At 47.6% G+C, this 24,721-nt stretch overlaps 1 protein-coding gene across 8 annotated transcripts in view; it reads right to left on the bottom strand.

The window, feature by feature from the left end:
• The window catches only part of klc1a (kinesin light chain 1a), a 149,142-nt gene that overhangs the window by 113,332 nt on the left and 11,089 nt on the right, over positions 1–24,721 (bottom strand). For all 8 annotated transcript variants that reach the window (XM_038777684.1, XM_038777675.1, XM_038777721.1 and 5 more), the window contains exons 2-4: positions 13,261–13,522; positions 4,636–4,866; positions 957–1,035 (exon numbers count right to left, since the gene is read on the bottom strand). In XM_038777684.1, the coding sequence (XP_038633612.1) occupies positions 957–1,035; positions 4,636–4,866; positions 13,261–13,521 (571 nt within the window). In that variant the 5' untranslated portion in view covers position 13,522. The remainder of the gene's footprint in view (positions 1–956; positions 1,036–4,635; positions 4,867–13,260; positions 13,523–24,721) is intronic.

Here is a 24,721-nt window from a genome sequence, read left to right as displayed (position 1 = left end):
AGGTACTAATTAGATTTGAAGAAACAGAAGGAAGAATTGCGGAGCTAAGGGAGGTGCATGGGAAATATTGACAAAGATGTTGAACATAGGAAACAAAAAAATAAGAGAGAGTGTGATTGCTTGAGACTTCTCCGTCAAGCCTGCTCTACCATTTATAAAATCATGGCTGATCTTCAACCTCATCTCCATATGCGCCAAAAATCTCTTGTTCTCAGCTCTGAATATGCTCGATCACTGACCATTCATAACCCTCTGGATAAAGAAATTTCTCAGTGCCCTTATCCTGAATCAAGGCTCTTTAGTTCTAGACTTTTTTTTTCTCCTTCATCCTCCCATTGGATGTGGGCATAATTGCCCTTTAGCCGAGTGGCTTACTTGACCACAGAGCAGTCAAGAGTCAATCATAATTCATAGGTTGGGTGCCACATGTAGACCAGGCCAAATTTCCTGAGTATTAATGTTATGTAGAGTATTAATCAACAAGATGGGTTTTTACGACAATGGATGATAGTAGTCTTGTTTTGGGCTTGTTCAAACGGCAGTTCCTCCAGCTCTGCCCCTCTTCCATGCAGGTTCACTGGGAAGATTTCACGTTTGCTCAGGTTGAGTTTGTAGCCTGAGTCAGCTCCAAACTCCTTCAGGAACTTTATGATCCCCTCCATGCTGCTTTGAGGGTCCGAGACTTAGAGGAGCAGGTCATCTGCATAGAGTGAGGCCCTGTGTTCTCTGTCCCTTCTCTAGATTCCCTTCCAGTTTTTCACTGTTCTGACGGCGATCACCAGTGGCCCAGTAGGAATCCCTGTCTTGTGCCCCTGTGCCGCTGGAGGTATTTAGGTTTGGTGGTGGTGTTGCAAACTTTAAAATGTTACATTTTGTTCCTGATCTACCATTATCATTCCAAAATTGTTTAACAACAAGATGCAGAGGCCCCTTTCGAGATCTTTCCAAACACTTACTTCCCTGTCCTGGTTCATCATCTTCATTTGGAAAAAGGTCATCCAATGGCTCTTTGGATGAATCAGTATCCTTGTCCTCCTGTATGATTTATAAAAAGGTATACATTACCTATGGGGAGACTAACCAAATTCTTCAATGTATCGCAACATTAAATGTTTAGTGCAGTCCCTTGCAATTAAATGTTCGGCCCAGCTGTCCGAATGTTGATATATTCAATGCTTTTCTGTGGCTAGAGTTAAATATTCTTCTCACAGTTAAAATATCAAAATACATCTGAGGTTACTGATTGGCACATGTAATTTCAGGTATTTAATCTGTGTCAAAGCAATTTGTAACAGATAGGGCTGAATTAAGCTTTTTGGTCAAACCCATTTTGGCTATAGCAACCTTAGCAACTGTCCCAATCACCTTTCAAGTAACGGTATTGAAATCAACTAATTTGTAAACTAGCGTATACAATTATTAATATTTATCAGTCTTAAATTACAACATTGAATGACTGAATATCTACGACTCACTCCCTCAACTAAAGAACTTACAATGTAGAATGTATGCCCAGGAGTTCAGCTATCAGGTCAAGGTCAACTCTGATGATCTCTTTCTTGATTGATCAGAATGGCTATTTGCAAACTCCTTTTAACTTTGATAGCGTATCAATATTTCAACATATAATAATCATCAGTAAAGAAAGTTAACAGTTGGCAATGACAATCCATATTATTTTCTGAACTTACTTTTTTTTTTAAATAAATGTTTTTATTCTCCATTTTCACACTTTCCTTCAAAATTTGCACCCCACCCACAGACAGTAAACGGTAATAAATACAAAATCAATCCCCTTAACAATAACAACGATCCCATCCTCCCACCACCCCAAACAACGGCCCACCTGTCAATATATGCATCCAATAAAACAAACCCTCCCATCCCCACACACACACACTCAACACCGTCCAACCTCTGAAAGAGTGCCGTACATGATACCCAAGAGTTGTAAAGCCCCCCCCCCCCCCCACAACTCCTCCCGTCCACTGCCTCTTGTAAAACCGGTTCCTTCCCCTCAACTTTCCACCCTGGCTAGACCACTCGAACTCTGTTCTGGCAGGCTCCGATGGCCGCAGCCCTTCCCCCCACCTCACTCCCATTCACTGGCCGGCTTAGACCGGCCAGCGTGGAGGCCCCCGCCCGGGTCCCTTTCCCCCTTGCCCGACCCTAGGAAAGCCCAAAAATTCCCTTTTAGCACAAACCCCGTATATCCACCTACACCCCAAAGAGCCCGCATTTTGAGTGAAAGTCCCATCACTTCCCTTGTCCAAATATATACATCGGCTCCTTTAGCCCACACACCCGCATGCAGTGAAACAAACAAACAAAAAAAAAGAAAATACAGTCATGAGGTTACATCGGCACATGGCCATTTCTCAATTTCTCAGTTCTGCCACAGTCCTGCCACCTTGCTAATGTACAGTGCCCTCTTCACCCGGTTGAAAGCAGCCCGCCTCCTCGCCAGCTCCACCGTAAAGTCCTGGCATACACGTATACCAGCTCCAGCCCACTGCACCACCCGCTTCTGCTTGGCCCAGCACAGGACCTTTTCCTTCACACTGTACCTACGGAAGCACAGAGTCACTACCCTTGGTGGCTCACTCGCCTTTGGTACAGGCCTCCACGACCGCTGAGCCCGATCCAGTTCATATCGGGAGCCAACCACAGAAGCAAGAAAAGATGCTGCTTATGCAGGAATTAGGAGGACTTACAGAAAAGTAATAATAATAATAATCACTTATTGTCACATGTAGGCTTCAATGAAGTTACTGTGAAAAGCCCCGAGTCGTCACATTCCGGCGCCTGTTCAGGGAGGATGGTACGGGAATTGAACCAGCACTGCTGAAAGAGGCAACATTTCAGAAATCTTTTGGAGGGGAGACTGATACATATCACTGTTGCATCACAGCGCCAGGGACCCGGGTTCGATTCCCGCTTTGTTAACTGTCTGTGCGGAGTCTGCACATTGTCCCGTGTCTGCATGGGTTTCCTCCAGGTGCTCCTGTTTCCTCCCACAAGGCGTGCTGTTAGGTGAATTGGATATTCTAAATTCTCCGTCAGTGTGCCCTAACAGGCGCTGGAGTGTGGCGACTAGGGAATTTTCACACAGTAATTTCATTGCAGTGTTAATGTAAGCCTACTTGTGACAATAATAAAGATTATTATTATTATTGGGCATGAAGATGAGGATAGAGTGTGTTCTAGATTATGCTGTCAAGAAAGCTCAGATATCAAGCCTGGAGCAGATTGGGAGGCAGCCTGATGTAAAAAGGGCCAAAATTGGTGGACAGAGACATTTAAATGATTGATTCATTCATTCATTTTATGGCAGCACAATTGCCATTCAGTCAGAAGACAGAATAAAAGTCCTATCCCGGAGATTTGGTAAAATATTTTAGACCGGTAGGTAGTTCAGTGCTGTTATGAGGATTGAATTGTCGGAGGTGGTATCCTTCAGGTGAGATGTTAAACTGAGGTGTCCACTGCCCCCGAAGATGGACAGAAAAAATTCCAAGGCACTATTCGAGAAAAAGTATCTGATGGCCAAACATTACTCCTCAAAAGACACTCAATACAGATAATCTGGTTGTTCATTTCACTGATGTTTGCAGGAACTTGGCGTGTGCAACTGACTATTACACTTCCTACTTTACAACACTGACTAACTTTAAAAAGTATCTTGTTGGCTGTAAAGCACTTTGGATATTTTGTGGCTGTGCACGATGCTATGTAAATGCAAGGACCTTGGGCGCCGACGGTGGAGTGAAAACCGGAGTGTTTCACTCCGGCGTCGGAGGCCGCTCCTCGCCACCTATTCTCCCACCCCCAGGGGGCTAGGAGCGGCGGCGCGTCAATCTCGCGCGCCGGGCCTTGGCGCCCGCGTCAAAGCGGCGCCACCTGAATGACGCGGCTGACGCCGCCAAAATGACATCACCCGTGCATGAGCGGTTGCCGTCCTCCCCGCAGGCGTCCCGCAAGATATGGAGCATTGATCTTGCAGGGCAGCGGAGGGAAAAGAGTGCGTCTTTCAGAGACGCCAGCCCAACGATCAGTGGGCACCGATCACGGGCCAGACCCCTCCTGAGCACCCCCCTGGTGCTCGATCCTCCCTCCGCCCCCGACAGGCCCCACACGCAGTGGTCGCGCGCTGTTCACGCCGGCAGCGACCAGGTGTGGTTGGTGCCGGCGTGAACCGGTTGGATTAGGCAGGCCGCTCGGCCCATCCGGGCCAGAGAATCGCCGCTCAACCGGAGCGGCGATTCTCGGAGCAGCCTGTCGCAAAACGCGACACGCCGTTTGGGGGGGGTGGGGGGGAGAAATCGCGTGCGGGTGCCAGGGCGGCGTGGCGTGAATCGCCCGGCACTCCCACGATTCTCCCACCCGGCGTGGTAGACATTACCCAGGTCTTCTTGATTAGTTTTTAGAAAATTCATCAGGGAGTTCCAAAAAGGAAAATTTACTTTAGATTGTGTTTGTCTGTTCTAAGTACATTCAAGCATGTGTTACATTCTGCAGAATCACAATTTTACAAGTGCCAACTATTGAAATCATATTTAAACAAACAAAGCACACAGGAGAGCATGTAATTATCTGTAAACTACACAAAACAGATTATGGCTACCGTTAACTCACCAGTGGTGAAAGATCCGCATCATATTTTTTGAGTTGATTCATAAATTCTAAATGTTTCTTTTCCTCTTCCAATTGAGCTACACTCTGCTCACTCTTTTGCAATTTTTGTTGCGTGTTCGCCAGCTCATCCCGTAGCCACTGGTTTTCCTGACACAATCGACGCACCTGTGCACGTAATTTCTGTTTTTCCGATTCCACTGCACTTAAGTGACTAGATAATGCCATCATCACCTTAAACATAAATCACAGTGAACATAGTTTGCCAATTTATGCATCAAGATTTTAAATAACAAATAAGTTAAATTACTGTAAATATTCCCCAAGCATTTGAGAAAGAGTGCTCTAAATTTTAAAATAGTATTTACTTGCATAAAACAGAGTAAATCTGTTTTATATTGCCCAAGTTAGATTTACATTACTTTTATAATTGATATAACAAAAATATAATCTCTCCATTTAATTTCAGACCCCATTTTTATGGTAATTCCAAAATCATAAATTAGAGAATTTTGATATAATGGCTACACTGATCAGATTATTGTTCGAACTTTATCGTTCACACCAAAAAATGGGTCAACGGTCACCACTCTTGAACCTGAAAAATGCCCAGTCTTAACCCCTCAAATTTTTTTTGAAGGATAAAGTAACCCAAAAATTTGAGCAACAGGTGAAGCTAGCTTTTTAAAGCTGCTACTATATAGTAGCAACACGAGTGGCACTTTCCTAACAGGATGCTGCCGTTAAGTCAAAAAGATGTTCTGTCTCCAAAATGAGTAGTGCAGCATATGACTTTCAATGTCATGCAATGCCAGGTACATAGGCCGTTTGCTCCAACAACTGGCTGATGGCATCAAACAGCCCGTCCCTTCAGCTATTCTCACTGGCAGAGTACCAACTGTACTCAACCAACCCACGCTTGTAAAACTCAGAACATAATGCCTAATGTTGTATGTGAATCGGTGATTGGGAAGCATTTGTAGAACAATCCCTTGTGTGCTAAGAATTACACGAACAACAAATTTATCATTAATCAGGCTTGCAATGTGGAACACTTACGCTTGCTTGAAGCTACATGTATTCATTTGCAGGGAGCGGTCCTCTGCAGGCGAAAGGAATATGTCTGGACTTCCAGTGGCACGATGTGAGGGGAAGACGCGCATGAGGTGACTCTTGCTGGAAAGCTGATCATTTTACCCTTTTCCTGGTCTCATGGTTCACTTACTTCTCAAACTCATGAAATTTAGAGGGGTAAATTTCTCCCTTCTCGGAGACGCCCAACGGAGGCATTGTCCAGAAATATTGGAGCCAACACCCGTCGACTGATTCTCAAGCCCCTCAGGGATCAACTAGAGGTAAGATAGTAGAGGTAGCTTCTTCCCCTCCCACCACTCCACTAATGACCGAGGCTCTCACCAGCATTTTGGTGAACAAGCTTGATAAACACAGCCAAGTTCTTAAATGATCAATTGAAGAGTACTCTGCCCCAATTCGTTTGGCTCTTAAAACCACAAGAAAGATCATCAACGGTCATAGAGCCACAATTAAGAGCATGGAGGTGGCGTTATCGGATCACAGTGATCGGATAATCTCTCTGGAGTCCGATTTTGCTTCCGTGGTTGAGGTCAACAAATTATTTAAACCGAATGACCCAGAGAACAGATCCAGGGATACAGAACATTTGTATTGTAGGGTTACCAGCGGGGATTGAGGGCCGCACCCTACTAAGGTTTTCTCGGGCGTGTTCACAAGATGGTGGATGAGGGTGTATTTGCATCAGCCCCAGAATTAGACCGGGCCTATCACTCACTTTGAACTAAACCCCGTTCTGGAGATCCACCTCTTGCAGTGATTGTAAGATTTCATAGTTTTAAAGGAAAATAACAGGATGCTGGCTCCTTTGTTCAAAGGTACAAGTAGTGCACTGTTTAATTTATTTTATACCACTGTGTATTTTATGTCTTTTCATGTTCATTGGTTGGGTGAACATTTGATGTCTTCAGTTAGATTTGAGAGTTCTTTGTTATTTGATTTTTTACGTCAATCTTTCTCCTGTCACCATTGTCGTTGGATGCGTCATTTAGGCATTAGTGTGGCATTGCAAGTTAAATACAGTTTTATTTTCCAGTTGGGAGTCTCCCTGCTAACAAGGGTGTTAGTTAACGGGAGTGGTTTAAGAGGGAGTTTTTGCAGCTCATTACAATAGTTTTTTTTAAATTAGCTTAGCACTTGTGTTTAGTTTTGTTTATTATAGTCATTATTTGCCAATGTTTCATTATGACATTTTTGGGGTAGTGTTAGTTTGCTGATGGTGTCTGCTGGTTTTCCTTTGTCGAGTCATCGGCTTAGCTCGGTGGCTATCTTGGGTGGATCTTTTTGCTTTATCTTTTCAGTGTCCCTTGTTTAGTTTTTCTGACTCCAGATTAAGGTGTGGTGGGAGACCTCAAAACCATTTGGTTACCTGGAATGTTAGGGGTTTGAATGGCCCAGTAAAATGGTCGAGAGTATTCCCTCATCTTGAGAGCCTAAACTTAGATATTGTTTTCTTGCAGGAAACCCACTCACGTATCAAAATAATCAGACGAGGTTAGCAAGGGTTGAGTTGGCGAGATTTTTCACCCAGTTTTGATGGCAGGGCCTGGGGTACGCCGATTTTAATTAATAAGAGAGTTCAGTTCTCCTCTTAGATTATAGATGACCCCAATGGGCAATATATTACGGTTAGTGGCTCCCTGTTCAGCACCCCAATAGTCGGTCTGCGTTTATGCCCCTAATTGGGATAACACAAATTTTATCAACTTTGTTAGCTTCCCTCCCCAAGCCTGATTCACACCAGTTTATTTTAGGTGACTTGAACTGTGTTTTGGACCCTAAATTGGATTGTCCCAAACCTAAATCTCTTGTCCCATCCAGGATGGCCAGGGCTTTGTCTTCTTTTATGAACAGATGTGTGTGTGTGTGTGGGGGGGGGGGGGGGGATTTTTTTTTCACCATGTGTCCACCATGCATATTCCCGCATTGATTTTTGCATTTTAGACAGGGCTTTCCTCCAGTCGGCAGCGGCGGCTGAGTACTCAACAGTTGTTATTTCTGACCATGCCCCACATTTGCTGGAGATCTGTTGCTGGGGTCCAGCCTCATCCAATGCCCATCCTGGAGATTAGATCATACTTTGCTGGCAGAGAAAGTATTTTGCGAGCGTTTGCCCACCTCCATAGAGGACTATATAAATTTAAATCTAAATCTAGAGTACCCAATTCATTTTTTCCAAATAAGGTCAATTTAGCATGACCAATCCACCTACCCTGCACATCTTTTGGTATGGGGCGAAACCCACACAAACACTGGGAGAATGTGCAAAACTATATTAAATTAAACAAATCCTACTGGATCTCCCCCTCTGCTCTTAAGGCCATCCTTAGGAGGGGAAATTATTTCTTATAGAGCATACATGCCAAGTACAATGTAGTTGGAACATCAGAGGTTGGTGGATTCCATTCTAGACGTAGATCACCAATACTCACTCGACCCTACTCCAGAGCTACTATCAAGCAGCGACAAATTACAGACCCAGATCGAGCTACTTTCCACTAACAAGGCTGTACGTCAGTCACAGCACTCCAGGGACACTTTTTTTAATGATTACGAGTAGAAGGGCAGTCATCTCCTGGTTCACCAACTCAAACGTCAAGCGGCCTCCCATGAGATGTCTCATCTATTCAATCCAGGTGGCAACCTCGTTTGCTCCCCTCTCCAGATCAATGCAATTATAGCGACCTTCATAAACCAAAGCCGCTGCAGATAAATCGATCACGTCTGACTTTCTGGACAATCTGCCCATCCCAACTGTTGAGGTGGACAAGTGTTGGATTCTCCGTTATGCCCTAACAAGATTTTAAAACGTATTGGGCTGATGCAGCCTGACCAGGGCCCTGCTCCGGGGAGATGGCTTTCTGTTCAGGTTTTACAAAAGTTCTCAGAACAATTTGTATTCTTGTTGTTGGATATGTTTAATGACTCCCTATCTCAGGGTTCTTTGCCTCCAACTCTCACACAAGCCTCTATTTCCTTTCTCCTTAAGATGGACAAGGGCCCAATGGAGTGTGGTTCATACCGACCCATCTCGCTTTTAAACGTGGGCGTTAAGCTGCTTGCTAAGGTTCTGCCGTTCTGGTTGGAGCCTTGCCTCCTAAATATAATTTCGGATGATCAAACAGGCTTCACAAAGGGCCGACAATTATTGGCCAATGCACGCTGCCTTTTTTATTCTTTTCCCCCTCCCCTGCACCCGGACCCGAGGTGATAGTATCTCTTGGAATATTTATTTATTTGAGATTCTCATGAGATTTGGATTCTGCCATTAATGTGCCTCTTAAATTAGCTTGTTAAATAATGCCCCAGGGCCTGCATTCACACAAACACTTTATTAAACACTCAGATTACTTCCCTTAAATGGGGCACTAGACAGGGCTGTCCTCTTTCTCCACTTTTTGTTCACTTTGGCAACAGAGCTGCTCTCTATAACGTTGGGGGCCTCTAGTCAAGGAGGGGTATTAGTCGTGATTCGGTGGAGCATCGGGCATCTCTTTATTGAGATGACTTACTTCTATACATTACGGACTCAATTCCGTCCATCAATGGCATAATAAAGACACTTAATCTCTGGTTATAAATTAAATTTAGCCAAGAGTGAATGTTTTCTGTTTATTCCCCTTTGGGGCGAGCCCAATTAGGCGCGTTACCTATCCGACTCTCTAATACAGGTTTTTGTTAGTTGGAGCTCCGGGTGGCCCACAATTGGTCCGAACTTCATCATTTGAATTACTCAAGCCGATCAATAATGTTAAAACGGACCGAAAGATGTGGAACACCCTTCCTCTATCTTTGGCGGGTTCAAATAATTAAAATCAACATACTTCCTAGGTTTTTATTTCTCTTTCAATGTCTCCCCATTTTTCTGCCCAAATCCATTTTTATTAAGGTTAACAAATTGATATCTGCTTTTATTTATTTATTGTGGGACGGCACGGTAGCACAATGGTTAGCACTGCTGCTTCACAGTGCCAGGGTCCCAGGTTCGATTCCAGGCTTGGATCACTGTCTGCGCGGAGTCTGCACGTTCTCCCAGTGTTTGCGTGGGTTTCCTCCCGGTGCTCCAGTTTCCTCCCACAAGTCCTGAAAGACGTGCTGTTAGGTAATTTGGACATTCTGAATTCTCCTTCCATATAACCGAACAGGCGCCGGAATGAGGCGACTAGGGGCTTTTCACAATAACTTCATTGCAGTGTTACTGTAAGTCTACTTGCGACAATAATAAAGATTATTACTGGTATTATTTGAGCGGGTAAGAATTCCAGAATCTGCAACGTTCAACTCGAAAGGAACAGACAGGAGGCTTGGCCCTCTCAAATTTATTGTTTTATTACTGGGCTACAAACATCCAAAAAAATTTGATATGGATCAGTGACCCAGATTCTAATTCGGGTGAAATGGGGCCATAATTACTGCACCAGAGGGCAACATGGTGGCGCAGTGGGTTAGCCCTGCAGCCTCACGGCGCCAAGGTCCCAGGTTCGATCCCGGCTCTGGGTCACTGTGTGGAGTTTGCACATTCTCCCCGTGTCTGCTTGGGTTTTGGGTTTCGCCCCCACAACTCAAATGATGTGCAGGTTAGGTGGATTGACCACGCTAAATTGCCTCTTAATTGGAAAATGAATTGGGTACTCTAAATTTTTAAAAATTAATTACTGCATCATTGCCCTTTTCTTCCACTACAATTTCCTCAAACCTAGTGGTAGCCTCCACTCATCGGATTTGGAAACATTTTCGACAGCACATTAAGCTCCTTTCCCGGTCTTCACTGGCCCCTATTTGCAACAATTACCTTTTCTTACTTTCTGGATTGGATCCGACATTAAGACTTGGACAGTGAAGGGACTTGAGACTTTTGTTTGTGGCGGTTTCCCAGTTTTAGAGAGCTGGCTGACAAATTTCAGCGAATCTTTTTTGTAACTTTCACATTTGCGACTTCTCCCTATGATTTTCCCTTCCTTTCCGTTGGTTCTACCTTCCTCTTTGCTGAAGAGGATTTTATCCTTGAGCCAGCCTGGCAAGGAATCTATTTCGGGCCTATATGGCCATATTCTCTTGTCAGATCCCTCCCCACTAAATGGAGTCATGATGTGGAGATGCCGCTTGGGTGACGTTTGAGGCTGCCTTGTGATTGCGAGTGATGAATCTGGCATTGACACGACTTCTGACGGCTTGAGCATACATGTCGATCTTGGACCACCCACCAGGTACGCGGCGCATACTCGTGCGACTCGACCAATGTAGTCTACCTCATACGCTGCAGGAAAGGATGTCCCGAAGCGTGGTACATTGGCGAGACCATGCAGACACTGCGACAACGAATAAACGGGCATCGTGCGACTATCAACAGGCAGGACTGTTCCCTTCCAGTTGGGGAACACTTCAGCAGTCAAGGACATTCAGCCTCTGATCTCCGGGTCAGCATTCTACAAGGAGGCCTTCAGGAGACGCGACAACGCAAAATTGCTGAGCAAAAACTTATAGCTAAGTTCCGCACGCATGAATGCGGACTCAACCGGGATCTGGGATTCATGTCGCATTACATTCGGCCCCCACCAACAAGCCTGGACTTGCAGAGGCCTACCGACTGAACTGGCTTGGGACAATTCACACCTCTTTAACCTGGAGTTACCTCTCTCTCTGCATCTTTGATGATTTGATTGCCTGCAGGTGCTCGCATTCCGGGGCATCTCTGACTGTGTCTATATAAACATTTCTGGAACAAGCCTTTCCATTCACCTGAAGAAGGAGCCGTGCTCCGAAAGCTCGTGTTTGAAACAAACCTGTTGGACTTTAACCTGGTGTTGTAAGACTTCTTACTAAATGGAGTGGGGGCGAGATGGGAAAGTGAGCTGGGACCTATACTTACTAGTGAGGCTTGGAGGGAGGCACTTTACAGGGTCAACACCACGTCCTCATGTGCCCGGTTGAGCCTAATTCAGTTCAAAGGTGTCACACAGGGCGCACTTGACCAAGGCAAGGACTAATGTTTTTTTTCCCCCAAACGCTGTTCACGTGCCCGAGTTAACCATACGCATATGTTTTGATCCTGCCCCAAGCTCGGCAGGTTCTGGATTTCCTCTTTTAGCACTATATTGGAGATAATCCGGGTAGATTTAAACCCCTGTCCACTGGTAGCTATATTTGGGGTTTCAGATTCACCAGAGTTTCACTCTGGGGTAGGGGCGAACGTTGTTGCCTTTGCCTTAATGAAAGCCCGGAGGTGAATATTGCTTGGTTGGAAGTCTCCTATTCTGTCCAGAGCCTCTGTCCAGTTGGGCAACTTAGTGTCATTCCTACACTTAGAGAAAATCAAATTCACCATCAAGTGATCGGTGAAGAAATTCTACCTGATATGGCAACCATTTATTTCCTTTTTTAAGGATCTAGACAGCATTAACTGTTTGGGGGTTTAGTTATAGTGTGTAAGTTAATGATGTACTTTTGCTTCATGTTTGGGACCTCACGGTAGCATGGTGGTTAGCATCAATGCTTCACAGCTCCAGGGTCCCAGGTTCGATTCCCGGCTGGGTCACTGTCTGTGTGGAGTCTGCACGTCCTCCCCGTGTGTGCGTGGGTTTCCTCCGGGTGCTCCGGTTTCCTCCCACAGTCCAAAGATGTGCGGGTTAGGTGGATTGGCCATGCTAAATTGCCCGTAGTGTAAGGTTAATGGGGGGATTGTTGGGTTACGGGTATATGGGTTACGTGGGTTTAAGTGGGGTGATCATTGCTCGGCACAACATCGAGGGCCGAAGGGCCTGTTCTGTGCTGTACTGTTCTATGTTCTATGTTTGCTTGTCACTTTTGGCACGCTTGCATTCGCATTGCTTGTTATTTTATTATGTAAAACTTCAATAAAAAATTTTTTTAAACAAATATGTCCAGATATTGCACTTTTTTAATAAATAAGCAAAACTTAGGAGTCAATATTTCCCTGGAGCATTTGCCATGTCAGCATCTCCGTCAATCTGCACCCCTTTTCTCATGCAGTATAAAATGTTGCTCCCTTTGAATTTGGCATTCTTGCTTTGTCTTGATGAGTGCAAGATAAAAAGTTTCAACAGCATGTCTCTTTTCTCAGCAATGTTTAACAAGGTATAAGAGGTACTTCATAAGACTGGCTAACCCGGCGCACAGCCTAGGGGTTTTGTGATTTGTGTGGCTTAGTAGTACGTCAACCATTTCCTTTATCTGGCGACTTGAAAATAGCAAATTCTAACTGTGAAAAACCTGACATGGGGTATTAGCCACCTTAAACATGCTGGAAATTAATTCATGAAAACAATAATTAAGTGGCCTAAAAATTTGGTCTCCAATTCTGAGGCAACTTCCAAAAATATCAACATTTAAGCCTCAGAGGGATTTCCCAGAAGTCTGCTAAGTTTAATACCTCACAATGCAAAGCATCACACCTTTGCAATGGAATTGATGCCTGCTTACTAGCCAGTGACAATGGAAACACTTAATATTGAAGTAAATTGTATGATGTGAGTAGTGTACAAAGAACCTTCAAAAAGAGACTTTAGAAGTGCTTACCTGTGCCTCACTGAGACCAAGTTCTAACATTTCCAGCGACTTACGAATCATGTTGGATTTCTCTTCAACCAGGTTCATCTCATCATCTTTTTTCAGACATTTCAGGGTTTCCAGCAGGCTATGTAAAATAGAGTTGTGCTCATTTTTTAAGGCTTCAAGTCCCTGGATCACTTGCTTTGTTTTGCCAATAATCTCCTCCTGCGAGAGTTTTTCAAGTTTATCTTCTTTTAAATATACCATTGTGGACATGGTGTCATGCATTCTGGAAAAACAGATTAAATATAATAACATTAAAACATATGACTCATACAAACGCTAATTTTGTAATCTGCAATGATAAATCTTGAGAGCTTGACCAAAATTTGTGACAAGGTGTGAGACAGGGAGGAATAATTGGGCAACACAGTAGCTCAGTGGTTATCACTGTTGCTTCACAGTGCCAGGAACTTGGGGTCGATTCCCGGCTTGGGCCACTGTCTGGGCGGAGTCTGCACTTCTCCCAGTGTCTACATGGATTTCCTCCGGGTGTTCCGGTTTCCTCCCACAGTCCAAAGATGTGCAGGTTAGGTGAATTGGCCATGCTAAATTGCCCTTAAGAGTCCAAAAAGGTTAAGTTGTGTTACTGGGATGGGGTGGAGGTGTGGGTTTAAGTAGGGTGCTCTTGGGCTGCACAGTGGCGCAGTGGGTTAGCCCTGTTGCCTCATGGCGCCAAGGTCCCAGGTTCAATCCCGGCTCTGGGTCACTGTCCGTGTGGAGTTTGCACATTCTCCCAGTGTTTGCATGGGTTTCACCCCCACAACCCAAAGATGTGCAAGGTAGGTGGATTGAACACACTAAATTGCCCCTTAATTGGAAAAATAATGAATTGGGTACTCTAAATTTAGAGGAAAATAAGTAGGGTGCTCTTTCCAAGGACCAGTGTAGACTCTATGGGCCAAATGGCCTCCTTCTGCACTGTAAATTGTTTGAATTTATGATTAAACCATAGGAATCACTATGAAACCATGGAGATCTCAGTGGCATAGAATCATTTCACTATATTAAAGGAAATGAATAGGATTATGTGATTCAAAAGAATGTAGAGTCCACAGTTCGAAGAACATTGGAAACTCAAGTTGCTCAAATGCTGAAGCAGGAAATGTGGGACTTTATTAGATCTAGCCTTCAGCCCAGAATATAGACGTAAAAGGGCTCCAATGGATTCATGATTGTTTAATGAGCACATCAGAGTCCAGAGTGTAGTTTGTTTCGAAACTGCTACACCCTTGAAGAAGCTAAAAGGGGCGAAATGGGCTATATTTAAATTGGTAATTGAATCAGACTTTTCTATAGTATCACTGGAAAACAACTATATTTTGAAAAATAATTCACTATCTTCAGGACTGCTGAGCAAACTGATTATTCAGGGCTGGTTTTGTTCATTTTCCCCAAGGGAAGCTAAGAACAAGTGTTCCTTTATAAACATTACATTAGATAAATTAAGTCACAAGAAAAAATACATTTATCAGACTCATGGCCATGATTCCAATCCAATTTCTACTTCTTTAAAAGCTGATGTAGTTCACCAGGGGTCAGCCCATAACTTTCCCAAAACAGCACATTTGTTCAGGCATAATATCCTGGTTACGTTACAAGCTGAAAAGAAGATTGGTGTGACAGCTTGTGATTACTAGCATCACATTACATGTTAAACTATTTATGATATATGATAAATGACAAATGCAAAGCATGATCGGGGGCAAAAAATTAAATTGATGACCACTGATGGATTTTTCCACCACTTTAACCAATTAGTGTTAAGCAAAGAGACCAATTGTTCACCATCTAGGTGGGTGCCAACTCATGCTATGTTACGGTAAATCTTGATTAGCAAATCTTATTGCCAACAATAGATATGAAGTCACTGTTGGAGGGTGGGTGAAGGCACAGGCTTTGCAGTGTGCTCACTTGCTGGGGAAACCATATCATCATGAAGTGCATCTTTCTTTTCAAGTACAGAAGGACGCTCTTATTTGGACACTTGGATTTTTTTATTTTTTTTTTTAAAAGGGTCATAAGTTAATAATAATCTTTAGTATTGTCACAAGTAGGCTTTTTTTTTACATTAACACTGCAATGAAATAACTGTGAAAATCCCAGAGTGGCCACACTCTGGCGCCTGTTCAGGTACACAGAGGGAGAATTCAGAATGTCCAATTCACCTAAAGCATGTCTTTTGGGACTTGGAGGAGGAAACCGGAGCACCCGGAGGAAACCCACGCATACACAGGGAGAATGTGCAGATTCCGCACAGACAGTGACCCAAGCGGGAATCGAACCCTGGTGCTGTGAAACAACCGTGCTAACCACTATGCTACTGTGCCGCCCTATGATGGGGGGGAAACTGGTTGAAAGGCACGCCTACTCATTTTGTGGAAATCACCTGACAGAGGAGCTGTAAGGTTTTGAATCCGTTGTTTTGAACTCCGTTTTGGTGAATAAGCCAAGAAGAAGGGGTGCCCCAACTCTCTTTCTCTCTCTCTGTGACTTGACTGAAATTCCATGTGTGGTTATTAACTTGAATCGCATGTGGTTATTAAGAGAATACTCATTGAAGTAGAACATGTCTGCATTTAGAAACCTTCAAAGCTGAGAGAAGAATTCTCTATATTTTCCTCTAATTTTCCTGAAGCTCCATTGGTGAGAACCTCCAGACATTGACCGGGACCACTTGAAGACGGTCTACACATGAAGCTCCAGATCGACAGTGTCAAAACACTGTGATAGATCCTTTCTTTTCTAAATCCTACATCCTCCAAAGCCCATCTCTAAGAGACCCTGTCTATTTGTTCTGCACGCGCTGGGATACGTTTTTAAAAAGGGATAAATGTTATACTTCCAGAGTACAATTGTTTGCTGACCCAATTCTTACAACTTGTTTTATTTAAGTTTTGTTTTATAATAAATTAACCATTGAGTTTATTTAAAGAAGCCTGGTTAAAGTCTCTTTTACTCTGGGTCCAATAATAGCAAAGGCAAATAAGTGGTCATTTGTGAGTGAATTAAACTTTCAAACTAATGATGTGACCTGACGAGTAATGTGGCTAGATAAACTATGCACTCATCCCATCCCAGTCATATTGTCCTGTAGTGATTGGACTCTGTTCTCCTCAAATGTTGAGGTTGCTTGATGTCAGAATCGTCTCTATTTAGATCTGTCCAGGATTCCATCTCTCCACCTCCGCTGAAATGGGGTCCAAACTACAGGCTCTGAGATTTGCTTTCAGAATGTCTTTGTATCCAGAGTTTCTATTTGGCTTCCTGTGCTCAGCTGGCCGCAGAATACTGCCTTTGCTATGCAGAAATCTTCCATGTCAGTCACCTCAACGGTACTGTGGGTAGCCGAAAAACCCCTCCAGTGACAAACAGGAAGAAGATCATCCAGCAGAGGCAGCTGAAGAGGATTCTGGGAGAAGTCAACTCAATCACCGCAACTGTAATAATAATAACTTATTGTCACAAGTAGGCTTTAATGAAGTTACTGTAAAAAGCCCCTAGTCGCCATATTCCACGCCTGTTCTGGGAGGCCAGTATGGGAATTGAACCCGTGGTTCTGCATTACAACCCAGCTGTTTAGCCCACTGTGCTAAACCAGTACTGTGGGTAACCGAAGAACTGGTGACAAGGAGCGGTTAAGCCCAAAGCACTACATTAGTGTTTCCCTCCTTCCTCCTCTAAATAAAACAAAAGGCACTGTGAGGACAAGCAAGGTAAGATTCTTGTTCTTATATCTTTCTAAAGTGTACAAGGACAGTGATGGCAGTTAGGGCAGTGATATGCTCCTCCTATCAGATGTGGAAGATCAGGGAGCATTCTAGCATCCCCGACAACTATGTCTGCGGGAAGGGTGACCAGCTGCATCTCCTCAGACTATTGCGTAGTTCAGTTGGAGCAGGAGCTGGACACATTGCAGAGCATACAGGGGACAGAAAGTGTGATAGACACTAGCTTCAGGGAGGTGGTCACACCACAGGTTCAGACAGTGGGTGACTGCCAGGAGGCAGGCACGTAAGGCAGAAGCCCCCTGTGGTTATTTCCCTTTCAAACAGGTATAGTATTTTGGATACTGTTGGGGGGCGGGGTTGCATCTCAGTGGAAGATACTAGCATCAGCCAAGCCTGCGGCACCACCACGGTTCTACTTTAGAGGAGGGTCGGGCAGAGTCCAAGCGAGTAATAGTAGGAGACTCGATAGACAGGGACACAGACAGGCGTTTTTGTGGCTGCAAACGGGACTCGAGGATGGCGTTGACTTCCTGGTGCCAGGATCCTGGATGTCTCTAAACGGCTACAGGGCATCCTGAAACAGGACAGTAAACGGACAGATGTCATTCTCCACAATGGTACTAATTTTTTAAAAAATAATTTTTATTCAAGTTTTTCAATAACAAATTTTCTCCCCACAATTTAAAACAAACAAGGCGTGTTTCCACACCAACACAAGAAAAGAACTCACCCCCCCAAAATAAATAACAAAAAACCTACAGCAATACAAGAAAGAAGAAAACAACAACATAGCAAACCCACCGCCACAAAAACAAACCCCCTAACCATCCCCAAACCCCCCCCAAGTTGCTGCTGAGACCGACCACTTTCTACCCCTTCGCCAGGAAGTCGAGAAAGGGCTGCCACCGCCGAAAGAACCCCTGTACCAACCCCTTCAGGGCAAACTTCATCCTCTCCAACTTGATGAAACCAGCCATGTCGTTGATCCAGGCCTCCGAACTCGGGGGCCGCGTATCCCTCCACTGTAACAGAATCCTGCGCCGGGCTACTAGAGACGCAAAGGCCAGAATTACAACCTTTCGCGCCTCCTGCACTCCCGGCTCCGAAGCTACCCCAAAGATCGCAAGCCCCCAGCCCGGCTTGACCCTAGACACGACCACTTCCGACAAAGTCCCCGCCACCCCCTTCCAAAACCTCTCCAAGGCCGGACAAGCCCAGAACATATGGGTGTGGTTCGCCGGGCCTCCCGAAAACCTCCCGCACCTGTCTTCCCCTCCGAAGAATCGGCTCATCCTTGCCCCTGTCATGTGAGCCCTATGCAGCACCTTCAGCTGAATTAGGCTGAGCCGTGCGCAAGAGGAGGAGGAATTCACCCTCTCCAGGGCGTCCGACCACATTCCATCTTCAATCTCTTCCCCTAGCTCTTCCTCCCACTTCGCTTTGAGCTCTTCTACTGAGGCCTCCTGCATCAGCTGGTAAATAGCCGGGATCTTTCCTTCACCGACCCACATCCCCGAAAGCATCCTATCTTGCACCCCCCTTGGCGGCAGCCGCGGAAACTCCGCCACCTGCCTCTTAACAAATGCCCTGACCTGCATATACCTAAAAACGTTCCCAGGGGGGAGGTTCCACTTCCCCACCAGCTCCTCCAGAGTCGCGAACTTCCCATCCAGGAAGAGGTCCCCAAACTGTCTGATGCCTGCCCTGTGCCAACTCCCACACCCGTTCTCCCCGGCGCAAAACGGTGATTGCCCAGTATCGGGGCCCAAACTGAGGCCTTCACTTCCCCCCTATGCCGCCTCCACTGTCCCCAGATTTTACGGGACGCAACCACCACCGGACTCGTGGAGTACTTTGCCGGGGGGAGTGGAAGTGGGGCCACCAAGACTCGTACCGCACAGGACGCCACCTCCAATCTCTTACATGCGCCACCCACCCCTTCCGTCACCCACCTGCGAATCATCGCAACGTTCGCCACTCAATAACAGCCACACAGGTTGGGCAGCGCCAGGCCCCCTACCTCCCTTCTTCGCTCCAAAAATACCCTCCTTACTCTCAGGGCTTTCCGCGCCCACACGAACCCCAGAATCGACTTATTCACCCTTCTGAAAAAAGCCTTTGGGATCAATATGGGGAGGCACTGGAAAAGAAACAAAAACCTTGGGAGCACCGTCATCTTAATCGACTGGACCCTGCCCACCAATGAAAGCGGTAGCGCGTCCCACCTCCTAAACTCCTCCTCCATCTGCCCCACCAGCCTCGAAAAGTTAAGCCTATGCATGGCCCCCCAGGTCCTAGCCACCTGGACCCCAAGATACCTAAAGCTCCTCTCAGCCCTCTTCAACGGGAGTTCATCTATCTCCCTCTCCTGATCCCCCGGGTGCAAGACAAACAGCTCACTTTTCCCCACATTGAGCTTATAGCCCGAAAAGTCCCCAAACTCCTCAAGTATCTTCAGCGCCTCTGGCATCCCCTCTGCCGGATCCGCGACATACAACAGCAGATCATCTGCGTACAGAGACAACCGGTGCTCCTCCTCCACCCCCCCTTCCTCTCCCTCCCCTCCCCCCCCCCCCCCCCCCCCCCCCCGGCACAATCCCCCTCCACAATCGCCATGGCCAGGGGCTCAACCGCTAACGCGAAGAGCGGGGGAGACAAGGGGCACCCCTGCCTCGTCCACCTGGAAAGCCAAAAGTCCGCCGACCTCCTCCCATTCGTCACCACACTCGCCACCGGGGAGTTGCACAGCAACCTCACCCAGCTGATGAACACCTCACCAAACCCAAACCTCCGCAACACCTCCCACAGGTAACTCCACTCCACCCTATCAAAAGCTTTCTCCGCATCCATGGACGCCGCTATTTCTGACTCCCCAGCCGCTGGCACCATCATCATGACATTAAGGAGCCTCCGCACGTTGGCATTCAGTTGTCTCCCCTTTACAAACCCCGTTTGATCCTCATGAATCACCGTCGGGACCACATCCTCCACCCTCCTGGACAGCACCTTTGCCAACAACTTGACATCTACATTAAGGAGCGAGATCGGCCTGTAAGACCCACACTGAAGAGGGTCCTTGTCCCGCTTCAGGAGCAAAGAGATAATTGCCCTGTACATCGTTGGGGGCAGAGCCCCCCCCCCCAGCCTCATTCAGGATCCTCACAAGCAGAAGGCCCAGCAAATCTGAAGATTTCTTATAAAATTCCACCGGGAATCCGTCAGGCCCCAGCGCTTTCCCTGTCTACATACTTCCCAATGCCTCCACGAGCTCCTCCAACTCGATTGGGGCCCCCAAGCCCTCCACCCGCTCTTCCCCTACTCTTGGGAACTCCAGCCTATCCAAAAAGCGGTCCATCCCACCCGCTTCCCTGGGGGGCACCGCCCGGTATAGCCCCTCGTAAAAGGATCTGAACACCCCATTGATGTCCTTTCCACCTCGCACCAAGTTCCCTCCTGCATCTGTGGCTCCCCCAATTTCTCTAGCTGCCTCCCGCTTCCGGAGCTGGTGAGCTAACATCCGACTTGCCTTCTCCCCGTACTCGTATACCGCCCCCTGCACCCTCCTCCAATGCGCCTCCGCCTTCCGGGTGGTTAAAATGTCAAATTCCACTTGGAGATTGCGCCGCTTCCTCAAAAGCCCCTCCTCTGGGGTGTCTGCATACCTCCTATCCACCCTTACCATTTCTTCCACCAGCCTCTCCCTCTCGGCCCTCTCCCCCCTCTCCCTGTGCGCCCGAATAGATATCAGCTCCCCTCCGACTACTGCCTTTAGCGCTTCCCAAACCACCCCAACTTGCACCTCCCCGTTATCACTGGTTTCTAGATACCCCTCTATGCCCCTACGGATCCGCCCGCACACTTCCTCCTCTGCCAAAAGCCCCACATCCAGCCTCCACAGTGGGCGCTGATCCTTCCCCTTCCCCAGCTCCAGATCCACTAAATGTGGGGCATGATCAGGAATGGCTATCACCGAATACTCCGCCCCCACTACTCTCGGGATTAGCGCCCTGCTAAGCACAAAAAAAATCAATCCGGGAGTACGCCTTATGAACGTGGGAGAAAAAGGAGAACTACCTACCCCCCGGCTCCAAAACCCTCCAAGGGTCCACCCCCCCCCATCTGATCCATGAACCCCCTCAGCACCGAGGCCGCTGCCGGCCTCCTGCCCGTCCTAGACTTCGAGCGATCCAGAGCCGGATCCAGCACCGTGTTAAAGTCCCCACCCAGGATCAATCCCCCGTCTCCAGGTCCGGGATCAGGCCCAGCATTCGCCGCATGAAGCCCGCATCGTCCCAGTTGGGAGCATAAACATTAACCAAGACCACCTGCTCCTCCTGAAGTCTCCCACTCACCATCACATATCTACCTGCACTATCTGCCACCACTTTGGACGCAACGAACGACAGGCTCTTACCGATACAAATTGCCACCCCACGGTTCTTCGCATCAAGCCCCGAGTGAAACACCAGTCCCACCCACCTTTTTCTTAGCCTCATCTGATCTGTAACCCTGAGGTGTGTCTCCTGGAGCATAGCCACCTCCGCTCCCAACCCCTTCAAGTGAGCCAAGACCCGGGATCGCTTCACCGGACCATTCAGCCCCCTCACATTCCATGTGACCAGCCGAACCCGGGGGGCCATCCCCCTCCGCCGATTAGCCATAGCTCTTCCTCAACCCGCCACGCGCCCAGGGAACCCCCCAAGCCCGCTCCCCACGGCGGCAGACCCCCCTCCCACATCCATTCCCTCAGTCCCTGCAGCAACAACCTGGTATCTCCCCCCCTTCTTCCTCCTCCTTCTTCCTCCCCCCCCCCCCCAAACCCCCCACCAAGCTAGGGCCCCCCTAAGCTGCATTACCCCTAACATTGTGTTTCCGTGAGTCAGCTAACTTCTGCTGAGCCCGGCTACTCCCGCCATAACCACGACACCCCCCCCGGACACAACACAGCCACCAATCCCTCCCTACCAGCGCCGGCCCCGCCCCCAATTCCTCCGGCGCGGGAAGAAAGCCCGCGCTTCCAACCCCGAGCTCTGCCCCTCAACCCAACACGCGAGAAAGACGGACACATGACCCATCGGGACCCCAAATTACTCCCCAACCCACCAGTGGACAAAACAAAAAAAAAAAACACCACAGTAAATAAACAACAGCCCAGAAAACAACCCCGAAAAAACCAAAATAGCAAAAACGAACAGGCAACATCAATCAGCAAACACAGCCAAGATAAACGACAGGCTACCCAGGAGGGCAAAGCCTCCAAACAAAGTACCTTTTTCCCCAGCCCCCCAGTCCGAGTCCAAGTTCTCTGCCTTGACAAAAGCCCAGGCCTCCTCCGGAGAGTCAAAATAGAGCTGGAGGTCCTTGTAAGTGACCCAGAGGCGAGTCGGCTGTAGAAGGCCAAACTTCACCCCCTTCCAATGAAGCACTCCCTTCGCTCGATTGAAGCCAACCCTTCTCTTCGCCACCTCTGTGCTCCAGTCCTGATAAATGCTAACGTCCGTGTTCTCCCACCTGCTGCTCCTCTCCTCCTTCGCCCATCTCAACACGCACTCCCGGTCGACCAAGCGGTGAAATCGGACCAGTACTGCCCTGAGCGGCTCGTTCGGCCTCGGCTTCCGCTGCAGCACTCGATGGGCGCCCTACAGCTCCAGGGGACCACGAAACGACCCCGCACCCATCAGCGGGTTAATCATTAGGACCACATAGGCCCCCAAATCCGAGCCTTCCAACCCCTCCGAGAGGCCCAAAATCCGCTGATTCTTCCAGCGGGAGCGATTCTCCATCTCCTCCATCCTCGCCAGCCATTTCTTGTGCAGCGCCTCGTGCGACTCCACTTTCACTGCCAGGCCCAAAAGCTCATCCTCGTTGTCCGAAGCCTTTTGCTGCAGCTCCCGAATCTCCACGGCTTGGGCCGTCTGAGTCGCCACCAGCTTGTCCAGCGAGGCCTTAAACGGCTCAAAGATCTCAGCTTTAAGCTCCTTGAAGGAGTGTTGAAGCAGCTCCTGCTGCTCCCGCACCCACTGCTGCTGCTTCCCCGCCCACCGCCATCTTGCTTTTTCTGCCTCTCGCCTTCCTCTACTGTAAAGCCGACTTTTGGACCGCTCCATTGCGATTCCAGTCCATCTACCAGTCACTGGGCACACTGGCTGTGTTTCCCCCCCCCCCCCCCCCCCGGGGAAAAGTTAAAAAAGCGCCTTTGCAGGCAAAGTCCAAAAAAAGCGGGAGCTGCCGAACATGCGGCTTAGCTCCGCATCGCCTGCCACCGGAAGACTCCACAATGGTACTAATGACATAGGCAGGAAGTGAAAAAGAGGTCCTGCAAAGACAATTCAGGGAGTTAGGTCAGGAGCCAAAATGCAGGACCTCCAGTGCGGTAATCTCAGGATTACTCCCCATGCCACGTGCTAGTGAGGCTTGGAACAGGGAGATAGTACAATTGAACATGTGGCTAAAGAGCTGGCATAGAAGGGAGGGCTTTAGATATCTGGATCACTGGGATGTCTTCTGGGGAAGGTAGGACCTATAGGACGACAGGTAGCACCTGAACTGGAGGGCACCAAAATCATCAGGGGGAGGTTTGCTCGTGCTGTTCGGGACGGTTAAACTAGTGTGGCGGGGTGGGTGGGAACCGGAACAGCAGGCCAGTAAGTGTAGAGACTGTGGGGAAAGGTGAGACTGAGATAAACATATCATAGAATTTACAGTGCAGAAGGAGGCCATTCGGCCCATCAAGTCTGCACCGGCTCTTGGAAAGAGCACCCTACCCAAGGTCAACACCCCCACCCTATCCCCATAACCCAGTAACCCCACCCAACACTAAGGGCAATTTTGGACACTAAGGGCAATTTATCATGGCCAATCCACCTAACCTGCACATCTTTGGACTGTGGGAGGAAACCGGAGCACCCGGAGGAAACCCACGCACACACGGGGAGGATGTGCAGACTCTGCACAGACAGTGACCCAAGCTGGAATCGAACCTGGGGCCCTGGATCTGTGAAGCCATTGTGCTATCCACAATGCTACCGTGCTGCCCTGTCATAGCGCAGAGTAAGAGCAGACACAGGGAAGCCACAGGGTGTTCAGTGAGTCTGTAGGTCTGGAATGTGTTTGCTTCAATGCAAGACGTTTATCAGGTAAGACAGTTGAACTGAGAGCCTGGATTACTGCATGGAATTGATGTAATTGCAATTATGGAAACATGATTAAAGGAAGAACGGGACTGGCAGCTCAACATTCCGGGATACCGTTGTTTTTAGACGGGACAGAAGGGGAAACAAAAGAGGTGGGGGAATTGCATTGCTGATTAGGGAGCAGGACACAGCTGTGTTTCGGGAAGACACATTGGAGGGATCTTGTAGTGAGACATTATGGGTGTGAACAAGAATAAGAAGGGTGAAATCACAATGTTGGGAGTGTACGATAGACCTCCCAACAGCCCGCAGGAGATAGAGGAGCTGTTGTGTCGTCAGATACTGAAAAGGTGTGGGGGAAAAAAAGGATCGTTGTGGTGGGTGACTTTAACTTCCCCATATTGACTGGGAATCCCTTACAGCCAGGGTTCGGATGGAGGGCAATGTGTTAGATGCGTCCTGGAGGGATGTTTGATACAGTATGTTAACAATCCAACCAAGGAGGGGGCCAGACTAGACTTGGGGAATGAGCCAGGCCAGGTGGTTTCAGTGGGGGAGCATTTT

This window comes from Scyliorhinus canicula, chromosome 2 (assembly GCF_902713615.1).
Source record: "Scyliorhinus canicula chromosome 2, sScyCan1.1, whole genome shotgun sequence".
In the NCBI taxonomy this organism is placed as follows: domain Eukaryota; kingdom Metazoa; phylum Chordata; class Chondrichthyes; order Carcharhiniformes; family Scyliorhinidae; genus Scyliorhinus; species Scyliorhinus canicula.
Note: the sequence above shows the minus strand (reverse complement) of the source record. Positions and strands in the feature narration are given on the sequence as shown.